The sequence below is a fragment of the Symphalangus syndactylus genome, chromosome 2 (assembly GCF_028878055.3).
Source record: "Symphalangus syndactylus isolate Jambi chromosome 2, NHGRI_mSymSyn1-v2.1_pri, whole genome shotgun sequence".
Taxonomy (NCBI): domain Eukaryota; kingdom Metazoa; phylum Chordata; class Mammalia; order Primates; family Hylobatidae; genus Symphalangus; species Symphalangus syndactylus.
Genome location: NC_072424.2, coordinates 23,094,010 through 23,118,233, shown reverse-complemented (window position 1 = coordinate 23,118,233; position 24,224 = coordinate 23,094,010). Strand labels below are relative to the sequence as shown.

At 35.1% G+C, this 24,224-nt stretch overlaps 1 protein-coding gene across 4 annotated transcripts in view; it reads left to right on the top strand.

Moving 5' to 3' along the window:
- Nucleotides 1-24,224, top strand: part of ATRNL1 (attractin like 1) — an 861,353-nt gene that overhangs the window by 249,417 nt on the left and 587,712 nt on the right. For 3 of the 4 annotated variants that reach the window (XM_055248210.2, XM_055248235.2, XM_055248215.2), the window contains one exon: nucleotides 1,651-1,788. The exons of the other annotated variant lie outside the window; for it this stretch is intronic. In XM_055248210.2, the coding sequence (XP_055104185.1) occupies nucleotides 1,651-1,788 (138 nt within the window). The remainder of the gene's footprint in view (nucleotides 1-1,650; nucleotides 1,789-24,224) is intronic. 4 annotated transcript variants of the gene reach the window in all.

Below are 24,224 nucleotides of genomic sequence, written 5' to 3'. Positions count from 1 at the left end.
AACTGCATATTCTTTCTATAATGCATTACAATAGAGTTGCACCTCTAAGAATTTCTGTAAAGTATTTGGTTTTACTCTTTTGTCTGTTTCTTCACATGCTAATTCATTTTGTTGATCCTATGCTAGCCTCTTGGGAATTCCTCTCACTTTCAGATTTTCTGAATATAAGAGGCAGTTTTACATGCTATTTAATATCTGTTTTTATACATTCAGAGTTCCATATATGTATTTGTTTCTGTCGTTGATTAGCTGTGTGACTTTGTATAGTTGCTTAACTCAAATTTCCCCATCTTAGAATTAGTCCCGAACACAGCAACTTCCATATAGCATTGTTTTGAAGATTAAATAATAAAATTCATGTGTACCATTTGGTCCTCTCTCTGGCCAAGGCATGGTGTTTACAGTGTTTAAAAATTGATGCTTATGTACATTTACCAATCAGAACAGATACCAACTACAAACAATGGCATCAGCAGAATATTGGCTTTCCTCATGGAGTGAGAGAGAGCTCAATTAAATGCTAGTTGCTATCATAGTTGTAATAAGTAAAAATAATCATGAGGGTGACAATTAAGATGATTTTTGGCCAAGCAGTTACCAGACCAAGTTAATATTATGTCCCGAATAGGTACAAAGAGCATGAGCTTTCATATATGAACTTTATTCTGAAATTTTTGTATTCTGCTGTAATATTAACATTGAAACATAGAAGTCTCAGTTATACAGATATAGAAACAATCTCATACTTTATATTTCATTCTGTTTAGTTCAAACTTAAATAGACTTTCAGTTAAATCTTGAAGTTTTTCTTACTTAAAGAAGATACACGTTTATGCAAATTAATTCAAAAGTACATTTTTTTTTTTTTTGAGATGGAGTCTTGCTCTGTTGCCCAGGCTGGAGCACAGTGGCACGATCTTGGCTCACTGCAACACCTGTCTCCCAGGTTCAAGCGAATTCTCCTGCCTCAGCCTCCCGAGTAGCTAAGATTACAGGCGTGCACCACCATGCATGGCCAATTTTTTTGTATTTTTAGTAGAGATGGGATTTCACCAAGTTCGCCAGGCTGGTCTCGAACTCCTGACCTCAAGTGATCTGCCCACGTCGGCCTCCCAAAGTGCTGGGATTACAGGCGTGAGCCACCATGCCTGGCTCAAAAGTACTATTTTTATTAATTTTACTATTAGTTTACTTTATTCTAGTTAGAATCTATTGCCACACAATTTTCTATATTGATTGATTCTTTATTATTATGTGTTAATAAAATTAAGATGAATTTTAGCATTCCTTAGCAAAGTTATAGTATTTAGCCTTTTGTTTATTATAACTTAACAGGCATACCATTCATATGAATTTTTAAGGATTATGCTAAAGATTACTCCCTCTTTAGCTATAACCTTTATGTTCCAGTTAATCTTTAACCATGGCATTGTAAAGAAGTTAAGGTAAAATTTCAACACATGATTTATGGTACACATTATCTTGCATAAAACTTTGAGGTATATGTGTTATTAGTTTTTAAACAAAACTTGGAAGATGCTCTTTGGACATTTTTACAATCCAGCTTTTTAAGGTACATTCTTTGTTTTGATAGCTATTATACTTGATATTATGTTAGATATTTGTAATACTTTTTACTGTTTCCTTTAGCTTGCCAGTGTAATGGACATAGCACTTGCATCAATAATAATGTGTGCGAACAGTGTAAAAATCTCACCACAGGAAAGCAGTGTCAAGATTGTATGCCAGGTTATTATGGAGATCCAACCAATGGAGGACAGTGCACAGGTAAGTTTCTTTTAAGCAAATTTCAGTGTATTTTTACTAAGGAAAAGATAATTAAGAAAGCAGTGCCTGTTCTGGAGAATATATATTACTACAGAAAATTTTTTACTCAGTTTTAATATGTTTTCTAAAGTAATATGTATTAGAAACTGTGAACTATAAAAATTCTGTAATATGCTTGATTCAAAAATATTCCTTTTTCTTATTTCAAAATGAATGCATGTTTCTTATTATAATTTATCAAATACAGATAAATACAAGAAAAAATACCTACTATCTCACTATTCAAAAATAATCATTGCTGATAGTTTTTTTAATAAGTAGTAATTTATTGTTTTGACTTCAGAAATAATAATTAAAAGTTAAATGTGTTTAACTTACATCAGGTAAGATTTTTATTGCACAGGGTGGTAGTATAGAATAGTATTTAGGAGAGTATGGGTTTGGAACCAATTCTGGGCTGAAATCCCAACTCTGTCACTGTTCAAATGTATGATCTTGGTTCATTAACCTCTCAGTGTCTTATTTTTCCCATATGTAAAATGGAGATGATAATAATTCACTGAGTTGTTGTAAAGATCAGATGAGATCATATGTAATATAGGCCTTAGGAATTGAAGCACATAAAAAAGAACATTATAAATGCTAGCCATAATCATTACATTCTTGTTTACTAAACCCTACTTCCCTCCATCTTCCTCTCTTTTCTGCCACTTCTTTATCCTACTTTGTAAATAATATTTGGCCTTTAAATATTATTTCCTTTTAAAGTAGAATTTAATAGAAATCCTTCATTATCTCTAGATTGGAACTTGTCTTTTAAATTTTTAATCTACCGTCTCTAAATGGAGTTTGCCTACATAGCACCCACAGAAATACGTTTTTGGCTGTGAAAATGTGAGGAATTTGAGGGAGTGGAGCCTGACTCTGGTTAGATAATTTTTTTTAACACTAGCTGTATATTAGAACCAGCTGGAAAGCTTTTAAAAATATGGATATCTGGGCCACTTTCTAAAACAATTAAATCATTATCTGGGTTGTGGTTGTAGGGTGATTCTTGAGTAATTGTTCTTTTTAAATGTTTCCCAAGTGACTCTAATATGCACTCAGAGTTGAGACACATGGGGAATGATGAACTGATTCAACCTTTGAGTCAACAAAATTCTGCAGCTAATACAGTTGTACCTTGGTATCCATGCGGATTAATTCCAAGACCCTTCCTGTGTACCAACATCTGCAGATGGTGAAGTCCCTTACATAGTGGTGTAGTATTTGCATATAACTGATCCATATCCTCCTGTGTACTTCAAATCATCTTTAGTTGTAATTCCTAACACAATGCCTACATTTTACTTCATTCACATGGATTCAAAATATACTTGGTGCATGGCAAATATAAATTTTGCATTTTGGAATTTGGGGGATTTTTTTCTGAATATTTTTTATCTGCTGTTGGTTGAGTTCACAGATGTGGAACCCATGCGTAAGGAGGGCCTACTGTAGTATGTTGGGTGACAAATAAAGATAGGTGAATGGAAGTTCTGTGTTATGCAGTGCTCTGATCCATTTGAAGCTCTAATACAGATGCATTGGCTCACATTTACCTTTTTTTATATCCTAGGCACAGTACTAATAGCTTTATTGTCATTATTTTATATTAGCTTTACAAAAACTGTATGGTATTACTGTGATCCTCATTTTACATGTGGACACAAATATTTAATGCACAAAGAAGTTATCTAAAATACCCAAGATCATATTGCTAGTTAGAGCAAGAAAATGTCTCATTCCTAAACCTTGCTCTTAACTGTTAATGCAGGAATTATGTTAACATGGACCAGGAAGATCCAGTTGTTCTCACCTAAAAGCCACAGCTTAGTGCTCTGTCCAGTAGATACATAAGGTGCAGTAATTATGGGCCAAGTGGAATACATAAAATTTAGAGCCTACATACTAGAGTCATAGTGTTTTTTAATTTTATGTTTCTAAAAAGACCAAGGTTACCAAGACAAGCTCCTTCTAAAGTGTTTTAGTACTAAATTTTCCATTGCCATACATTTTATTGAAGAAAGTGCATGTTTCAGATAGGTTATGTGTTTTAATGTATTGATTGCATAATTTGAAGAAAAAATATACTATGAGATGTTTTCATTCACATTACAATTTGTGTGTCTCTGTAAACTGTCGTGTATTTAATATAAAATTGTGGTATGTTTTATTTTACTTTTATGAAAATTATTTTAGATATATTTTCCAACATATTTTCATGCCCATATGTAATTAGTGCATTCTGTAATTTACTTAATATATTTCTGTTGGCATTTATATAATGCTTCTAACCATAACTCCAATTCTTTTTTTTTTTTTTTTTGAGACGGAGTCTCGCTCTGTCACCCAGGCTGGAGTGCAGTGGCGCAATCTCGGCTCACTGCAAGCTCTGCCTCCCGGGTTCACGCCATTCTCCTGCCTCAGCCTCTCCGAGTAGCTGGGACTACAGGCGCCCGCCACCACGCCCGGCTAATTTTTTTGTTTTTTATATTTTTTATTTTTAGTAGAGACGGGGTTTCACCGTGGTCTCGATCTCCTGACCTCGTGATCCGCCTGCCTCGGCCTCCCAAAGTGCTGGGATTACAAGCGTGAGCCACCGCGTCCGGCCTACCAATTCTTGAGAATGACTTTTTAACAAAGTGAAACCCACATAACAGGCACTTAACTATGTACAGTGTTGTGCAACTATCTGATCTTTTTTTTCTTTTTTTTTAAGACAGAGTCTCGCTGTGTTGCTCAGGCTGGAGTGCAGTGGTGTGATCTCGGCTCACTGCAACCTCTGCATCCCGGGTTCAAGCAATTCTTCTGTCTCAGCCTCCCAAGTAGCTGGGACTACAGGCGCCCGACACCACGCCTGGCTTTTTTTTTTTTTTTTTTTTTTTTGTATTTTTAGTAGAGACAGAGTTTCACTATGTTGGCCAGGCTGGTCTTGAACTCGTGACCTCGTGATCTGTCCGCCTCAGTCTCCCAAAGTGCTGGGGTTACAGGCATGAGCCACCATGCCCGGGTATTTTTTAAACTTTTAAATAAAAAAAAATTCAATTTTTAATTTTGTGGGTACATAGTAGGTGTATATATTTATGGGGTACATGAAATGTCTTGATACAGGCCTGCAGTGTGAAATAATCACTTCATGGAGAATAGGGTAACCATCTGCTCAAGCATTTATCCTTCGTGTTACAAACAATCTAATTACACTCTTTATTTCAAGTTATTTTAAAATGTACAATTAAGTTACTATTGACTATAGTCACCTTATTGTGCTATCAAATAGTAGGTCTTCTTCATTCTTCCTATTTTTTTTGTACCCCTTAACTATACCTCCTGCCCTCCAGCCCTCTAACTATTGTTTTTGTACCCATTAATCATCCCTACCTTCTCACCAGCACCCCATTACCCTTCCCAGCCTCTGGTAACCATCCTTTTACTCTCTATGTTCATGAATTCAGTTGTTTTGATTTTTAGATTCCACAAATAAGTGAGAACACGTGACATTTGTCTTTCTGTGCCTGTCTTATTTCACTTAACATAGTGATCTCCAGTTCTGTCTATGTTGTTGCAAATGACAGGATCTCATTCTTTTTTATGGGCGAATGCCATAGAAAATATATACCACATTTTCTTTATCCATTCATCTGTTAATACAGCAGTCCCCAACATTTTTGGCATCAGGGAGTAGTTTTGGGGAAGACAATTTTGCCACGGATGGGGTGGTGGTGGGGTATAGTTTGTGGATGAAACTATTCTACCTCAGATCATCAGGCATTAGTTAGATTCTCATAAGGAGTGTGCAGTCTAGATTCCTCGCATGTGCAGTTCACAATACGGTTTGAGCTCCTATGAGAGTCTAATGCCACCACAGATCTGACAGGAGGCAGAGCTCTGGCCTTAATGCTTTTTCACCCACTGATCACCTCCTGCTGTGCAGCCGGTTCCTAACAGGAAATAGACTGGTACCAGTCCATACCCAGGGGTTGGGGACCCCTGTGTTAATGGACACTTAGGTTGCTTCCAAATTTTATCTATTGTAAACAGTGTTGCAACATTGGAGTGCAGGTATCTCTTTGATATACCAATGTCCTATTTTTAAGGTTTATACCCAGCCATGGAATTGCTGGATCATATGGTTGCTCAATTTTTAGTTTTTTGAGGATCCTTCAAACTTTTCTCCATAGTACTTGTACTAATGTACATTCTCACCAACAGTGTACAAGGGTTCTGTTTTCTCCACATCCTCACAAACATTTGTTATTGCCTGTCTTTGGATATAAGCCATTTTAACTGGGGTGATATCTCATTACAGTTCTGATTTGCATTTCTCTGATGATCCATGATTTTGAGCACCTTTGCATATGCCTGTTTGTCATTTGTATGTCTTCTTTTGAGAAATATCTATTCAAATATTTTGCCCACTTTTTGATTGGATTATTAGATTTTTTTCTGTGGCATTGTTTCAGTTCCTTATATATTTGGGTTACTAATCCTTTGTTAGATGGGTAGTTAGCAAATATTCTCTCCCATTCTGTGGGTTTTCTCTTCACTTTGTTGATTGTATCCTTTGCTGTGCAGAAGCTGTTTAACTTGTTGTAATCCCATTTGTCCATTTTTGCTTTAGTTGCCTATGCTTACAGGGTATTGTCCAAGAAATTTTGGCCCAGACCAATGTCCTGGAGATTTTTCCCCAATGTTTTGTTCTGGTAGTTTCATAGTTTGAGGTCTTTGATTTAAGTCTTTATACCATATGCTTTTTATATATGGCAAGAGATAGGCTCTAGTTTCATTCTTCTGCATATGGATCTCCAGTTTTCGCGGCACCGTTTATTGAAGAATCTGTCTTTTCCCCAATGTATGTTCTGGTCACCTTTGTTGAAAATGAATTCACTGTAGCTGTGTCGATTTGTTTCTGAGTTCTCTGTTCTGTTCCATGGGACTATGTGTCTGTTTTTATGCCAGTATTATGCTGCTTTGGTTACTATAGCTCCTTAGCATAACTTGAAGTCAGGTAATGTCATTCCTTCAGTTCTTTTTGCTTTGGATAGCTTTGGCTATACTGGGTCTTTTGTGGCTCCATATATATTTTAATTTTTTTTTTTCTATTTCTGTGACAAATGTTATTGTTATTTGGAGAGGGATTGCATTGTATCTGTAGACTGCCTTGGGTAATATGGACATTTTAACAATATTGATTCTTCCAATCCATGAATTGATTCTTCCAATGCATTTTTGATGTCCTCTTCAATTTCTTTAATTAGCATTTTATAGTTTTCATTATAGAGATCTTTAGCTTCTTTGGTTAATTCCCAGGTGTTTAATTTTATGTGTGGCTATTATAAATGGGATTACTTTCTTAATTTCTTTTTTATGTTGTTCGCTATTGGTATATAGAAATGCTACTGATTTTTGTATGTTGATTTTGTATCCTGCAATTTTACTGAATTTATCAATTCTAAGATTTTTATGGAGTCTTTAGGTTTTTCCAAATATAAGATCATATTATCTGGAAACAAGGATAATTTGGCTTCCTCCTTTCCTATTTGGATGCCCTTTATATCTTTCTTTTTTCTTATTGCTCTAGCCAGGATGTTCAGGACTGTGTTCAGTAACAGTGGTGAAAGTGGGCATCCTTATTGTGTTCCAGATTTTAGAAGAAAGCCTCTCAATTTTTCCCCCTTCAGTATGATACTAGCTGTGGATCTGTCATATATGGTTTTTATTAGGTTGAGTTATGTTCCTTCAATCCCCAATTTTTTGAGGGTTTTTATCATGAAGAGATGTTGAATTTTATCAAATGTGTTTTCACTGTCAATTGAAATGATTAGATCATTTTTATCCTTCATTCTGTTGATATGATGCATCACATGGATTGATTTGCATATGTTGAACCATTCTTGCATTCCAGGGGGATAAATCCCACTTGGTTATGAATGGTCTTTCTCATGTATTGTTGAATTTTGTTTGCTAGTATTTTGCACCAACATTCACTAGAGATATTGGCCTGTAGTTTTCTTTGTTCGTTTGTTTGTTTTTGACATGGAGTCTCGCTCTGTCACCCAGGCTGGAGTGAAGTGGTACGATCTTAGCCTCAGACTCCCAAGTAGCTGGGACTACAGGCACGTGCCAACACGCCTGGTTAATTTTTTGGATTTTTAGTAGAGATGGGGTTTCACCGTGTTAGCCAGCATGGTCTAGATTTCCTGACCTCAGGATCTGCCCGCCTTGGCCTCCCAAAGTGCTGGGATTACAGGCGCGAGCCACCACGCCTGGCTAGTTTTCTTTCTTTCTTTCTTTTTCTTTCTTTCTTTCTTTCTTTCTTTCTTTCTTTCTTTCTTTCTTTCTTTCTTTCTTTCTTTCTTTCTTTCTTTGTGTGTGTGTGTGTGTGTGTGTGTGTCTTTGTCTGGTTTTAATACCAGGGTAATATTGGCCTTGTAGAATGAGTTTGGAAGTATTTCCTCCTCCTCTATTTTTCAGAATAGTTTGAGTAGGGTTGGTATTAGTTCTGCTTTAAATGTTTGGTAGAATTCAGTTGTGAAGCCATCAGACCCCAGGCTTTTCTTTATTGGGAGACTTTTTATTATACCTTCAATAACATTACTTGTTACTGGTCTGTTCAGGTTTTGGATTTCTTCCTAGTTCAATCTCGGTAGGTTGTATCCGTGTAGGAATTTTTTATTTCTTCTAGATGTTCCAATTTATTGGCATGTAGTTGTTCATAGTAGCCACTAGTGATCCTTTGAGTTTTTGCAGTATCATTTGAAATGTCTCCTTTTCATTTCTGATTGTATTTTTTTGTGTGTGTCTTCTCTGTTTTGTCTTAGTTTGTCTGGCTAAAGGTTTTTCCATTTTGTTTAACCTTTCAAAAATCAACCTTTTGTTTCATCAGTCTTTTTTATTGTTTTCTTCGTTTCAATTTTATTGTTTCTGCTTTGATCTTTCTTGTTTTCTTCTACTAATTTTGGTTTTGGTTTGCTCTTCCTTTTCTAGTTCTTTAAGATGCATCGTTAGATTATTTGAAGCTTTTCCTCTTTTTTCTGATGTAGGCACTTATAGCTAGATACTTCCCTCTTAGTACTGCTTTTGCTGTATCCCATAGGTTTTAGTATGTTGTGTTTCTATTATCATGTTTTAAGAAAATTTTCAGTTTCCTTCTTAATTTCTTCATTGACCCTCTGGTCATTCAGGAGCATATTGTTTAATTTCCATGTATTTGTAAATTCCTCTTGTTATTAATTTCTAGTTTTATTCCCTTGTGGTCAGAGATGATGCTTTATATTATTTCAGTTTTTTTTTGATGTTTTACAACTTGTTTTGTGACCTGACATATGGTCTGTACTTGAGAATGATCCATGTGGTGAGGAAAATAATGTGTATTCTGCAGGTGTTGGATGAAATTTTCTGTAAATATCTGATAGATCTATTTGGTCTATAGTGCAGATTAAGTCCCATGTTTCTTTGCTGATTTTCTTCGAAGAAAGATCTGTCCATAGCTGAAAGTGCAGTGTTGAAATCTCCAGCTGTTACTTTATTGGGGCCTATCTCTGTCTTTACCTCTAATAATATTTGCTTTATATATCTGGGTGCTTCATTGTTGGGTGTATACCTATGTTTAAAATTGTTATATCTTCTTGCTGAATTGACCACTTTATCATTATATAGTGACCTTCTTTGTCTATTCTTTTGTTTTTTTGTCTTGAAATCTATTTTGCTTGATGTAAGTATAGCTACTCTTATTCTTTTTTGGTTTCCATTTGCATGGAATATCTTTTTCCACTCCTTTTTTCGTAGCCTACATGTGTCTTTTTTTTTTTATTATTATACTTTAGGTTTTAGGGTACATGTGCACAATGTGCAGGTTTGTTACATATGTATCCATGTGCCACGTTGATTTCCTGCACCCATTAACTCGTCATTTAGCATTAGGTATATCTCCTAATGCTGTCCCTCCCCCCTCCCCCAACCCCACAACAGTCCCCGGAGTGTGATGTTCCCCTTCCTGTGTCCATGAGTTCTCATTGTTCAATTCCCACCTATGAGTGAGAACATGCGGTGTTTGGTTTTTTGTCCTTGCGATAGTTTACTGAGAATGATGTTTTCCAGTTTCATCCGTGTCCCTACAAAGGATATGAACTCATCCTTTTTTATGGCTGCATAGTATTCCATGGTGTATATGTGCCACATTTTCTTAATCCAGTCTATCGTTGTTGGACATTTGGGTTGGTTCCAACCCTTTGCTATTGTGAATAGTGCCGCAATAAACATACGTGTGCATGTGTCTTTATAGCAGCATGATTTATAGTCCTTTGGGTGTATACCCAGTAATGGGATGGCTGGGTCAAATGGTATTTCTAGTTCTAGATCCCTGAGGAATCGCCACACTGACTTCCACAATGGTTGAACTAGTTTACAGTCCCACCAACAGTGTAAAAGTGTGTGTCTTTATTTATAAAATATGTTTATTGTAGGCAACAGATTATTGAGTATTTTTTTCCATCCATTCAGTCACTCTCTTTTGATTGAAGAGTTTAGTCTATTTACATTAAAAGCTATTATCGATAAGTAAGGACTTCTGCCATTTTATTATTTGTTTTCTGGTTGTTTTGTGTTCTTCTCTTCCTTCCTTCTTTCTTTCTGTCATCCTTTAGTGAAGGTGATATGATTTAGTTTCTTGGTTTTTATTTCTTGTGTATCCATTGCATGTTTTTTTGTTTTGAGGTTACCATGAGACTTGTAAATAGTATCTTATAACCCATTATATTAAGCTGATAACAACTTGACACTTTACGTGGTCCTCTTTTCCTTCTTTCTTTCCCTCCTGTCTTCCTTTAGTGAAGGTGATTTTTTTTTTCCTGGTGATTTGATATAGTTTTTTATTTTTTGTGTATCCATTGTATGTTTTTTGGTTTGAGGTTACTATGAGTCTTGCAAAAACTACCTTATAGCCCATTATTTTAGCCTAATAACAACCTGACACTGTTTGCATAAACAAATAAACAAGCAAAATGAAAACTAATAAAAACTCTATACCTTAACTTCCTCCATCTGCTTTTTAACTTGTTTTTTGTATTTATATCTTATTTTACTGTCAACATCTTGAAAAGTTGTTATTGTTTTTGAGTGGTTCGTTGTTTAGTCTTTCTATGTAGGATAAGAGTAGTTTACTCACCACAGTTACAGTGTTATAATATTCTGTGTTTTTATGTGTACTCACTGTTACCAGTGAGTTTTGTGTTTTCAGGTGATTACTTATTGCTGATTAATGTCATTTTTTTTCTGTTTGGAGTACTCCCTTAAGCATTTCTTTTAGGACAGGTCTGGTGCTGGTGAAATCACTCAGCTTTTGTTTGTCTGGGAAAGTCTTTATTTCTGCTTCATGTTTGTAGGATATATATATATATGTATATATATATATATTTATATTTATATATATATATACTTCAAATATATACATTTTAGGATATATATACATTTCAAATGTAAAAGTTGTTTTCCTTCAGCACTTTAAATATGTCATGCCACTGTCTCCTGTCCTGTAAGGTTTCCACTGAACGGTCTGCCGCCAGATGTATTGGAGCTCCATTGTATGTGATTTGTTGCTTTTCCCTTGCTGCTTTTAGGATCCTTTCTTTCTTCTTGATCTTTGGGAGTTTGATTGATTATTAAATGCCTTGATGTAGTCTTCTTTGGGTTTAATTCTGTTTGGTGTTCTGTAACTTTCTTGTACTTTGATATTGATATATTTCTCTAGTTTGGGAAGTTTTGTGTTGTTATCCCTTTGAATAAACTTTCTACTCCTATCTCTTTCACTTCTTCCTTTTTAAGGCCACGAACTCTTAGATTTGCATTTTTGTAGCTATTCTCTAAATTCTGTAGGTGTACTTCATTGTTTTTAATCTTTTTCTTTTGTCTTTTCTGACAGCGTATTTTCAAATAGCCTGTCTTTAAGCTCACTAATTTTTTCTTCTGCTTGATTAATTCTGGTATTAAAAGACTGATGCATTCTTCCATATGTGAATTACATCTTTCAGCTACAGAATTTCCCCTTGATACTTTTTAATTATTTCAGTCTCTTTGTTACATTCATCTAATAGAATTCTCAATTTCTTCTCTTTGTTATCTTGCATTTCTTTGAGTTTCATGAACGCAGGTATTTTAAATTCTCTGTTTGAAAGGTCACATATCTCTGTTTCTCCAGGATTGGTCCCTGGTGGCTTATCTATTTCATTTGATGAGGTCATGTTTTCCTGGATGGTGTTGATGCTAGTAGATGTTCTTCATTATCTGGTCATTGATCAGTTAGGTATTTATTGTAGCCCTCACTGTCTGGGCTTGTTTGTACCTGTCCTCCTTGCGAAGACTTTCTAGATATTTGAAAGGACTTGGGACTTGGATGTTATGGTATTAGTTGTATCTGCTATAGAGGGGACCCTAAGCCCAGTAACAGTTTACTTACAAACTCATAGAGGGACTGCCTTGATGGTCTTGGACAAGATCTGGGAGAATTCTGGATTACCAGGCAGAGACTGTTGTTCTCTTACCTTATTTTCTCCTGAACAAACAGAGTTTCTCTCTCTGTTCTGGGCCACTTAAAGCTGGGGGTGGAGTGACAAAAGTACCACTGTGGCCATCACCAGTAAGACTGTGCTGGTCAGACATGAAGCCAGCACAACATTGGATCTTGCCTACAGCCTGCTGTATCCACTCACTGGTTACTGCCTGTGTTCGCCTAAGGTCCTGGGGCTCTATAATCAGCTGGTGGCAAAGCCAGTTAGGCCTGTGTTCTTCCCTTCTGGATGACGAGTTCCCTCAGGCCCCTGGTGGGTCCAGAGGTGCTATACAGGAGTTAGGGACTAGAGTTAAAAACCTTAGAAGTCTACTTAGTGTTCTGTTGTACTTTGGCTGAACTGGCACTCAAAACACAATATGCAGTCCTTCCCACTCTTCCTTCCCTTTTCCAAAGGCAGAGGAGCCTCACCTCTTAGCCACTGCCATCAAAGGCCATGGGGAGTACTGCCAGACTACAACTGATGATCCCTTAAGGCCTAAGCGCTCTTAAATAAGCTTATGGTGAATGCTGCCTGGCCTGGGACTCACCCTTTACGGGAGTGGGCTCCCCTCTGGCCTAGGGTAGGTTCCGAAATGCCATCCAAGAGTCAAGTCCTAAAATTGGGGACCCCAAGACCCCACTTGGTGCTCCACCCACCTGTGACCGTGTTAGTTCCTAAGGTACAAGGCAAAGTCCCATTTACTTTTCCTTGTGCTTTTCTCAAGCAGAAGAGTTTTGCCCTTTAGCCACCGCAGCTGGTAATGTGCTGCATTTCACCTGAAGCCAGCAAGTCTCAGAGGCTCATCTAAGACCCTCAACATAGAACATGGGTATTGCTGCTGGTTATTCAGGACCCAAGTACTCTTCAGTTAACCAGATGATGAATCCTTCCAGGACTGGGTCCTTTCCTTCAAGTCAGTGGGTTCCTTTCTGGCCCAGTATGCATCTAGAAATGTCATCTGGAAGCTAAGACCTGGAAGGAGGGCCTCATCATTCTGACTGGTGCCAAGACAAAGTCCTGTCCACTTTTCCCACACCTCTCCTCAGGAGGAAGTTAGGGGTCTCTTTTGGAACCACAATTTGTGCAGTCTGGGGTTAGAGGAGAGGTGATGCCAATACTCCCTTAGTCACCTCCTCTGTTGTCCCAGCAGGTCCTGTGCCCTCCAGTTCACTGTTTCTGGGCCCAGTTCAGCACTAGGACTTGCCTAAGAGGTTGTAGTCCTTATGGCCCAGACTGCCTTTCAAGTTTACTTAGAGACTCAGAGCATTTTGGCCCTTGGTGGTGAGGTCAGTGGGAACTGAAGTTCAGACTGCTAGGATTGGTGATTTTCCTTTGTCTAGTGCTGGTTTATGTGCACCTTCTGTAGGCGGGTGTCCCCTGAGTTTTGTTCAGTTCTCCTTTTACTATAACAGGACAGCAGTGAGTTCAGTCCCTCACGATTGTTGTTTTCTCCCTCCTTTAGTGCCTAGAGATAGTCTCCGCACCATATGCTGCCACTGCAGGGAGGTGGGAGAGGGCTGATGTTGGCAATTGGAGACTTTTTAAGAAATCACTTCAGTGCCTCTTTCACTGATAGAAGTTAACACCAGGTACTATGAGGGCTCACCTCATTTTTGGTTTTATGAAGGTGTTTTATCTGTTTAGATAGTTGTTAAATTGATGTCCCTGTTGGAGGGGACGATTGATGGAACCTTCTGTTCTGCTATCTTGCTCTGCCTCTCTATCACCTTCATCTATTTCTTAAACATTTTTTATCATCCCAAAAGAAAACTCCGTACTCATTAAGGAGTCACCCCAGCTCCTGGCAACCACTGCTCTGCTATCTGTCTTTACAAATTTACTTATATTCTAGATATTTCATATAAATGGAATTACAGTATGTAACATCTTGGGACTTCCTTCTTTCACTAAATGTAATGTTTTTGATGTTCATTCTCATTGTAGCAAGTATCAGTACTTAATGCCTTTTTACAGCCAAATAATACTGTGGTTTTGATTTCCATTTCCTTAATGATTAAATATTGAATATCTTTTGATGTGCTTACTGGCCATTGTATCTTAATTTGGAGAAATATTTATTCAAGCACTTTGCCTGTTTAAAGAAACTTTGTTTTCTTAAATTTTGGAAAAATATACATAATACAAAATTTATCATTTTAACCATTTTGAAGTATACAGTTTAGTGGCATTAAGGACATGTGCATTGTTTTGCCACCATCATTTTCATTCCTCTTTAAAATTTTTTAATCTTGTAAATCTGAAACTCTATACCCATTAAAAAATAGCTACCCACTCCCCCTACCTCCTTCCAGACCCTGAGAACTACCATTCTGCTTTCTGTTTCTGTGAATTTGATGGCTATAGATACCTCATGTAAGTGGAATCATGCAGTTTTTGTCCTTTGGTGACTGGCTTATTTCTCTTAGCATAATGCCTTCATGGTTCATTCGTGTTATAGCATGTATCAGACTGTCTTTCCTTTCTAAGGTTGACTAATGTTTCATTATGTATTAGTACATTCACAATGTTGTACAACTGTCACCTTTATCTAGTTCTTACATACATCATGTTTTGTCTATTTATTCATTGATGGACACTTGAGTTGCTTCCGCCTTTTGGCTGTTGTAAATAATGCTGCTAAGAATATAGCTTACAAATATCTTTTTGAGTATTTGTGTCTTTTCATATGCTTATTAGCCATTTATTTATCTTCCTTGGGGAAATGTCTATTCAAATCTTTTACTTATTTTTTAATTGGGCTTTTTTTTGCTGTTGAATTGAAAAAGTGCTATATATCTTCTAGATATGAAGCTCGCATCAGATATATGATTTGTATTTTCCACTATTCCGTAGGTTGTCTTCATTTTTTTGATGGTATCCTTTAAAACGCAGAAGTTTCAATTTTGATAGTTATCTTTTTTATTTTGTTGCTTATATTTTTGGTGTCATATCTACAAATCCATTGCCATATGTAACATCACAATGATTATTTTTTTGCCAACATAGGTAAAAGTAATATATGAATGGCTCTATTAGCTACAAAATGTTTTAAATTATTATGGTAAGTTTTATTATTCTAACAGGCAGCGTGCTTTTAGGAATATGTTCCCCTTTAGGGAACATATTCCTACTAGGTTGAAGATGAGTTTAGTTATTTCACATTAATTTTTGTTACTGACATGGTACATTTGACAAGCCAAAGTAAAGGCAATGAAAAATTAAATAGAGTGAATAATAGATGCCTGTTGTATTCACTGTTATACTTTCTCTCGTAGTTTATGAAATTTTAAAATAATTCTTTAAGAGTCTCTGTGTTTCTTAAAGTTGGCAGGAAATATTTTGCTGTCTATGACTTTTATATGGTGAATGTGATAGGTAAAAGTCATTTTTATTTTTTGGGGCCATATTAGCTACCTAATAATAAACAATATGTCGCATCTGATGAATTATTTTAATGTAGTAATGTCTAAAATCAATTTATAAAGCATGGAAAGTAAACATTTATTACTATTCTTTAATTTTTAGTTAACTTTATTGGGAAAAGCTCATTTTTAAAACTAGTAAATATACTTATTAAAATTGAAAGTCCATGCCGCTATTAAGGGAAAGTAGGAAATAAATTTATATTTCAATGGTAAAGCTTTAAATATACTACAGCATATATATTATTTTAAAAATCCAACCTAATAAAGCCAATCCAACATTATTGTCAATTATTATTATATTATGGTTAGTCAGTTATTATGATTTACTCTTAAAATGTTTTATTAAAATTTTATTTATAATGTTTAGGAAGATTCTCTGATTAAAAACTTGCTTTGGATATATATATATAATATTTATGTGTGTATATGTATACTGTATATCTATGTATATGTAATCTTTGTGGCTATGGAAAAATATAACAGCGTTAAATTCTTGGGCTTTGGAATCATACCACTTGAGTCTACATGCTGGCAATGCCACTGTCACCTTGGATAAATTATTTAACTTTTAACTTAATTTTATTTTTTGAAATGCAGTCTTGCTGTGTTGCCCAGGCTGGAGTACGGTGGTGTGATCTCGGTTCACTGCAACTGCAGCCTCCCGGGTTCAAGGGATTCTCCTGCCTCAGCCTTCCTAGTAGCTGGGACGACAGACGCGTGACACTGCACCCAGCTAATTTTTCCATTTTTAGTAGAGACGGGGTTTCACGTGTTGGCCAGGCTGGTCTCAGACTCCTGACCTCAGGTGATCCACCTGCCTTGACCTCCCAAAGTGCTGGGATTTCAGGCATAAGGCACTGTGTCTGGCCTATTTAACTTTTTAGTGTCTTAGTTTTCTCATCTGCAAAATGCAGCTAATTTAATTTATGGTGTAATAGTAAGTCGTAAATGTGGTACTTTATATGTTGTATAATATATGTTCCTGGCAAATATTAACTCCCTAATCCTAGCTATTATTGTGATATTATTATTACTATTCATAACATCAATAAATTTAGTATTTTGATAAAAATGTATGATTCAAACTTTTATGGCAGTATTATTTTTGTCATATTATTTCCAATCTGACTTATAAACTGTAGTAAAAGAAACTAAATTAATATTTAGTTGAATAGAAGAATGGCTCAATACATTACAAATTATGTTATTTGCAATGAAGGAATATCCTTGAACTCCATAGATACTTATTGAATGCCTAATAAATGCAAGGGACAATGTTAGGACTTAAATTTATATACATTGTGTGGGTGCTATTATAGTGTTATGAAGAAATTTAGTGATAGAATTAGTGACAAAGAGATGAATTCTCATTGAAGAGTCTGGTCTTGGAAGGTCTTTCATTTCTTTAATATTTTAAAAAAAATTGGATATATGATAGTTGTACATATTTAAGGGGTACATGTGATATTTTAATACAAATAGATAATGTGTAATGATCCAATCTGGGTAATTGAAATATCCATCACCTCAAACATTTATCATTTCTTTGTATTGTGAACATTCCAAGTCTACTCTTCTGGATATTTTGGAATATACAATAAATTATTTTAAACTATAGTCACTTTATTATGCTGTAGAACGCTAGATCTTATTCTTTCTTTCTAACTGTATTTTTATACCCATTAACCATTTCTATTTGTCCTCACCTCCTCACTAGTGTTCACAGCCTCTAGTAACCACCATTTCATTCACTACCTCCAGGAGATCAATTGTTTTAGCTCCCACATATGAATAAGAACATGTGACGTTTGTCTTTTGTACCTGGCTTATTTCACTTAACATAATGTTCTCTAGTTCCATCAGTGTCATTGCAAATGACAGGATTTCATTCTTTTTAATTGTGGAATAATGTTCCATTTGTGTATATATACCACATTTTCTTTCATTGTTCATCTGTTGATGGACACTTACATGGATTCCAAATCTTCCGTGTTGCAAATAATGCTGCAATAAACATGGATATGCAGATATTTCTTTGATATACTGATTTTCCTTCTTTTGGATATACCCAGTAGTAGAATTTCTGGATCATACATAGTTCTGTTTGTAGTTTTTTGAGGAACTTCCACAAACCTCCATACTGTTTTTCACAGTGGTTGTACTAATTTACATCCTGACCAACAGTGTGTGAGAGCATGCCCCTTTTTCTGCATCCTCACCAGCATTCATTATATTCTGTCTTTTGGATAAAAGCCATTTTGCTGTGGAGAGATGATGTCTCCTTTTGGTTTTGGTTTGCATTTCCCTGATTATTACTGATGTTGAACATTTTTTCATAAACCTGTTGGCCATTTATAAGTCTTCTTTTGAGAAATATCTCTTCAGGTCTTTAGCCCAATTTTTAATTGTATTATTATTATTATTATTATTATTTTGCTATTGAGTTGTTTGAGCTCCTTATGTGTTCTGGTTATTAATCCTTTGTCATATGAGTTGTTTGCAAATACTTTCTCCCCATTCTGTAGGTTTTCTCTTTACTTTGTTGACTGTTAGCTTTGCAGAAGCATTTTAGCTTGATGTGATTTCATTTTTTCAATATTGCTTTGGTTACGATCTTTGCCCAGACCAATGTTCTGTAGAATTTCCTTAATGTTGACCGGGCACAGTGGCTCATGCCTGTAATCCCAGCACTTTGAGAGGCCGAGGTGGATGGATCATGAGGTCAAGAGATTAAGACCATCCTGGCCAACATGGTGAAACCCCGTCTCTACTAAAAATACAAAAATTAGCTGGGTGTGGTGGTGTGCACCTGCAGTCCCAGCTACTTGGGAGGCTGAGGCAGGAGAATCACTTGAACCTGGGAGGCACAGGTTGCGGTGAGCCAAGATTGCGCCACTGCACTCCAGCCTGGTGACAGAGCGAGACTCTGTCTCAAAAAAAAAAAAAAAAAAAAAAAAAAAAAAGAATTTCCTCAATGTTTTCTTGTAGTAGTTTCAAAGTTTCAGGTCTTACATTTAAGTTTTAAATCTATTTTGTTTTAATTTATATATATCTTGAGAGTTAGGGGGTCTAGTTCCATTCTTCTATATATGGATATCGTTTTCTGAGCACCATTTATTGAGAGACTATTCTTGCCCCAGCATATGTTCTTTTCACCTTTGTTGAAAATGAGTTGTTTATAAGTGTGTGGGTTTATTTCTGGGCTCTCTATTCTATTGGACTATTTATCTGTCTTTATGCCAGTATCGTGCTGTTTTGTTTACTGTATAGCTGTATACCATAATTTGAAGTCAGGTAATATGCTGCCTCTAGCTTTGTTCTTTTTGGTCAAGATTGCTTTGGCTATTCTGAGCCTTTTATGGTTCAATATGAATTTTAGGATTTTTTTTTCCATTTCTGAGAAGAATGTCATTGGTATTTTGATAAGGAGTGCATTTAATCTGTAGATACCTTTGGGTTGTATGGATATTTTAACAATATTTGTTCTTCCAGTTTATGAATATGATATATATTTTTTGTGTCCTTTTCAATTTCTTTCATCAGTGTTTTATAGTTTTAATTATACAGATCTTTTACTACTTTGATTCCATTTATTTTATTTGTAGCTATTTTAAATGGGATTACTTTTTTGGTTTTTCAGATTGTTCTCTGTTGCCATACAGAAATGCTACTTAATTTATATGTCAATTTTGTATCCTGCAGCTCTACTGAATTTATTTATTAGTTCTAATAGGTGGAGTCTTTAGGTTTTTTGAAGTATAAGATCATATCATCTGTAAACAAGGATAACTTTACTTCCTCCTTTCCTGTTTGGATGCTCTTTATTTCTTTCTTTTGTCTAATTGCTCTGGGTGGGACTTCCAGTACTATGTTTAATAAAAGTGGTGAAAGTGGGCATCTTTGTTGTGTTCTAGATCTTACAGGAAAGGCTTTCAGTGTTTCCCTAGTCAGTATGATGCCAGTGGTGGGTTTGTTGTATATGACCTTTATTGTTTTGAGTTATATTTCTTGTATCCCTCGTTTTTTGAGAGTTTTTTTTTTTTATCATTAAGGGACGTTGAATTTCATTGAGTGCTTTTTCACCATTGAAATAATTTTTGACCTTTATTTTGTTATCTCTTATAGCAAATATGCTATATTTTGTTAAATGCAATATGATGTATCACATCTATCGATTTGTATGTTGAACTATCTTGCACCCCTGGGATGAATCTTACTTCATTATGATGAATGATCTTTTTAATATGTTGTTGAAATCAGTTTGCTGAATTTTGTTACAGATTTTTGCATCTTGTTCATAAGTGATACTGGCCTGTAGTTTTCTTTTCTTGTTTTTTTTTTTTTTTTAATTGTGTCTTTGTCTAGTTTTAGTATCAGATAATGCTGGCCAGATAGGATGAATTTGAGAGTATTCTGTCATCCTTGACTTTGTAGAATAGGATAAGTAGAATTTGTTAGTTCTTCTGTAAATGATTTGTAGAATTCAGCAGTGAAACTATCTGATATTGGGCTTTTCTTTGATGGGAGTCTTTATTATTGCTTCTATTTCATAACTTGCTATTGGTCTGTTTAGTTTTTCTGTTTCTTTGTGGTTCAATTTTGTTAGTTTGTATGTATTTAGGAATTTATACTTGTCTCCCAGGCTTTACAATTTATTGGGATATAGTTGCTTATCATAGTCTCTAATGATTCTTTGAATTCCTGTGGTATCAATTGTAGTGTCGTCTTTTTCATTTCTTAATTATGTTCATCTTCTCTCTTTTTTTCTTAGTGTAGCTAAAAGTTTGTAAATTTTAGTTATTTTTTCCCAAATAACTTCTCCTTTTGTTGATCTTTTATATATATATTTTTAGTCTATAACTTATTCATTTGTACTCTAGTGTTTATTAGTTCTTCTCCTAATTTTGGGTTTAGTTTGTTCTGCTTTTTTATTTTCTAAGGTGAACTATTGAGTGTTTTTATTTGAAATCTTTCTTCTTTTTTGATGTAGGCAGTATTGTTTTTGTGGTGTCCCATAGGTTTTGGTATGTTGTGGTTCTACTTTTATTTGTTTCAAGCCATTTTATAGTTTTATTCTTAATTTCTTAATTGAAATTTAATGTTTTAATTCCATCAGCAGCATATCGTTTCATTTCCCTATATTTGTATAGTTTCCAAAGTGTCGTTATTCATTTCTAGTTAATTCCACTGTTGTTAGAAAAAATACTTGATATTCTCTTTGGGAGGCCAAGGCAGCTGGATCACCTGAGGTTGGGAGTTCAAGACCAGCCTGATCAAAATGGAGAAACCTCGTCTGTATTAAAATACAAAAAAATTAGCTGAGTGTGGTGGCACATGTCTGTAGTCCCAGCTACTCAGGAGGCTGAGGCAGGAGAATCACTTAAACCTGGGAGGTGGAGGTTGTGGTGAGCTGAGATCGCGCCACTGCACTCCAGCCTGGGGGACAGAGAAAGACTCCGTCTCAAAAAAAAAAAAAAAAATTTGATATTATTTTGACATGTAATACTTTGTTGAGACTATCTTCCTGGCCTAAGAGATGGTCTGTCCTCAAGAATATTCCATGTGCTAATGAGAAGACTGTATATTTTTCACCTGTTGGATGAAATGTTCTCTTAATGATCATTAGGTCTATCTGGTCTATAGTGCATATTAAGTCTAATGTTGCATTGTTGATTTTCTATTTAAAATATATGTTCAGTGTTGAAAGTGGGTGTTGAAGTCCCCAGGTATTATTATATTGGAGTCTGTCTCCTTAGGTCTAGTAATGTTTGCTTTATATTATCTGGACGCTCCAGTGTTTTGTGCAAGAAATAGTTGCAATTTTAATATTCTTTGGCTGAATTTGACCATTTTATTATTATATAATGACCTTCTTTGACTCTTCTTACAGTTTTTGCCTTGAAATCTATTTTATCTGACGTAGGTGTAGCTATTCTTGTTTTTTGTTTCCATTTCCATGGAATATTTCATTTCATTTCCTTCATTTTTAGTATATGTTGTTTTTATAGCTAAAGTAAATTTATTATGGGCAGCATATATTTGAGTCTTGTTTTAATCCATTCAGCCACTCTCTGTCCTTTATTTGAAGAATTTAATCCATTTACATTCAATGTTATTGTTGAAAGGTTAGGACTTAACTACTTCCATTTTGTCATTTTTCTTCTGATTGTTCTGTAAATTTTCTCTTCCTTTCTTCCTCTCTTCCTTTTTAGATTAGTGATTTTCTCTGGCTGTATGTTTTAATTCCTTGCTTTTTATTTTTTCCATTTCTATTATCGGTGTTTGCTTTGTCATTACTGTGAGATTTACAAAAATATTTTATAGCCAACAATGTTAAATTGATAAAAACTCTTAATCTCAAAGAAGAGGAAAGAAAGGAAAACAAGCAAAGAAAAAACTAAAAAAAATCTGTACTCTAACTTTTCCTCCAACTCCCTCCTACTTTTTGACTTTTTGTTGTCTCTATTTATATCTTTTTATATTGCCTATCTTTCAAAAATTGTTGTAGTTATTATTTTTGATAGATTTTTCTTTTGGTCCTCATGCTGAAAATATAAGTGGTTTACACAACACAATTGTTGTACTAGAGCAAGCTTGTCTAACCCGCAGCTTGTGGGCCACATGCAGCCCAGGACAGCTTTGAATATGGCCCAACACAAACTGGTAAACTTTCTTAAAACATTATAATTTCTTTTTAGCTCATCCACTATCACTAGTGATAGTCTATTTTATATATGGTCCATGACAATTCTTCTTCTAATGTTGGACCCTCCTATTAGAGTATTCTGAAATTTGTCTTTGTTCTTACCTTTTCCACTGAATTTCATGCTTTCAGATGTTTTCTTGTTATATGTTAGCAGCCTTTACTTTCAGATTGATAAAATCTCTTCAACATTTTTTTTTTAAAAATCTCTTCAGCATTCATCTGGTGATGATGAATTTACTCAGCTTTTGTTTGTCTGGGAAAGTCTTGATTTCTCCTCCATATTGAAGGATATCTTTCCTGTATGCAGTATTCTAGGTTGGAAGACTTTTCCCTTTAGCACTTTTAATGTGCTGTCTTGCTCATTCTGGGCTGTAAACTCCCCACTGAGAAGGCTGCTGCCAGAAATATCAGAGCTCCTTTATATGTTATTTGCTTTTTTCTTCTTGTTTCTTCTAGGATGATTCTTTCATCTTTGACCTTTAATAGTTTGATTATTATATGCCTTGTGGTAGTCTTATTTCATTTGAATCTTCTTGGTGTTCTTTCACCTTCTTTACCTAAATGTTCGTATCTTTTTCTAGGTTTGTAAAGTTCTCTTACTACTTTCTTTGAATAAACTTTCTACCCCGGTCTTTTTCTTTGTATCCTCTTTAATACCAGTAACTCTTAGATTTTCCCTTTTGAGGCTCTTTTTTAGATCCTGTAATCATATTTTATTCTTTTTAATCTATTTTCATATAGTATGTCTTGAACTCAATATTTCCATTTTTGCTTGATCAATTTTGTTTTTGAGAGATTCTGATGAATTTTTCTGTCAGTTGACTTTTTCAGCTCGAGTGATTTTTTATTGTTTATTTCAGTGCCTTTGTTAAATTTCTCTGTTTTATCTTGAAATGCATCATGTTTTCTCAAAACGGGTATATTGAGTTCTTTGTATGAGAATATATATATCTGCCATTCTAGAATTGGTCATGGGTGCCTCATTTACTCCGTGTGATGAGGTAATGTTTTCCTGAATGCTCTTGATGCTTGTGGACATTTGATGATGTATGAGCATTACAAATTTAGGTATCTATTCCAATCTTTCCAGTCTGGCATTGTTTATACCTGTCCTTGAGAAAGTTTTCTGAGAATTCAAATTGTAGACTTACTTATTTCTGTGGTCCTTGCAGTTGTTTTAGCACTAGGGGGAGCCCTAAGCCCAGGTATGCTGAACTCTTGCAGACTCCTAGGTACATAGCCTGGGTAGACTTATGAAAGTAAAGGGAGAATTCCTTTTGTTATCAGGCAAAGTCCCTTTCTGTCTTTTCCAGAAGCATAAGGAGCCCTTCTCTACCCTGAACTGTCTGGAGTTGGGGAACGGGTGACATGGGCACTTTTTATGTACATATTTATTTATCCAATTATTTGTAAAACAAAAGATGTACTATAAGAAAAATACGTCTTCAAATCATGAAATATACAGACATTAAAAAAAAAATTCCAATCCTGTATAACTAATAGTTTCCTCCATTTAGGTCTTACTATTTGGGGTTAAGTTTATTGCAAAGTGCTTAATGGGTTTTGTTGGTATTATGAATACATTTTTTTCCTTTAATATTACATTTGTAATTGGTAATGTCTGTTTTTATATATATTATGTTTTTAGTTCATTTTGTTGATCTTTTTATAGGTTTTTGAATAATAGGCTTATCTGATTTTCTTAATTTATCTCTATAT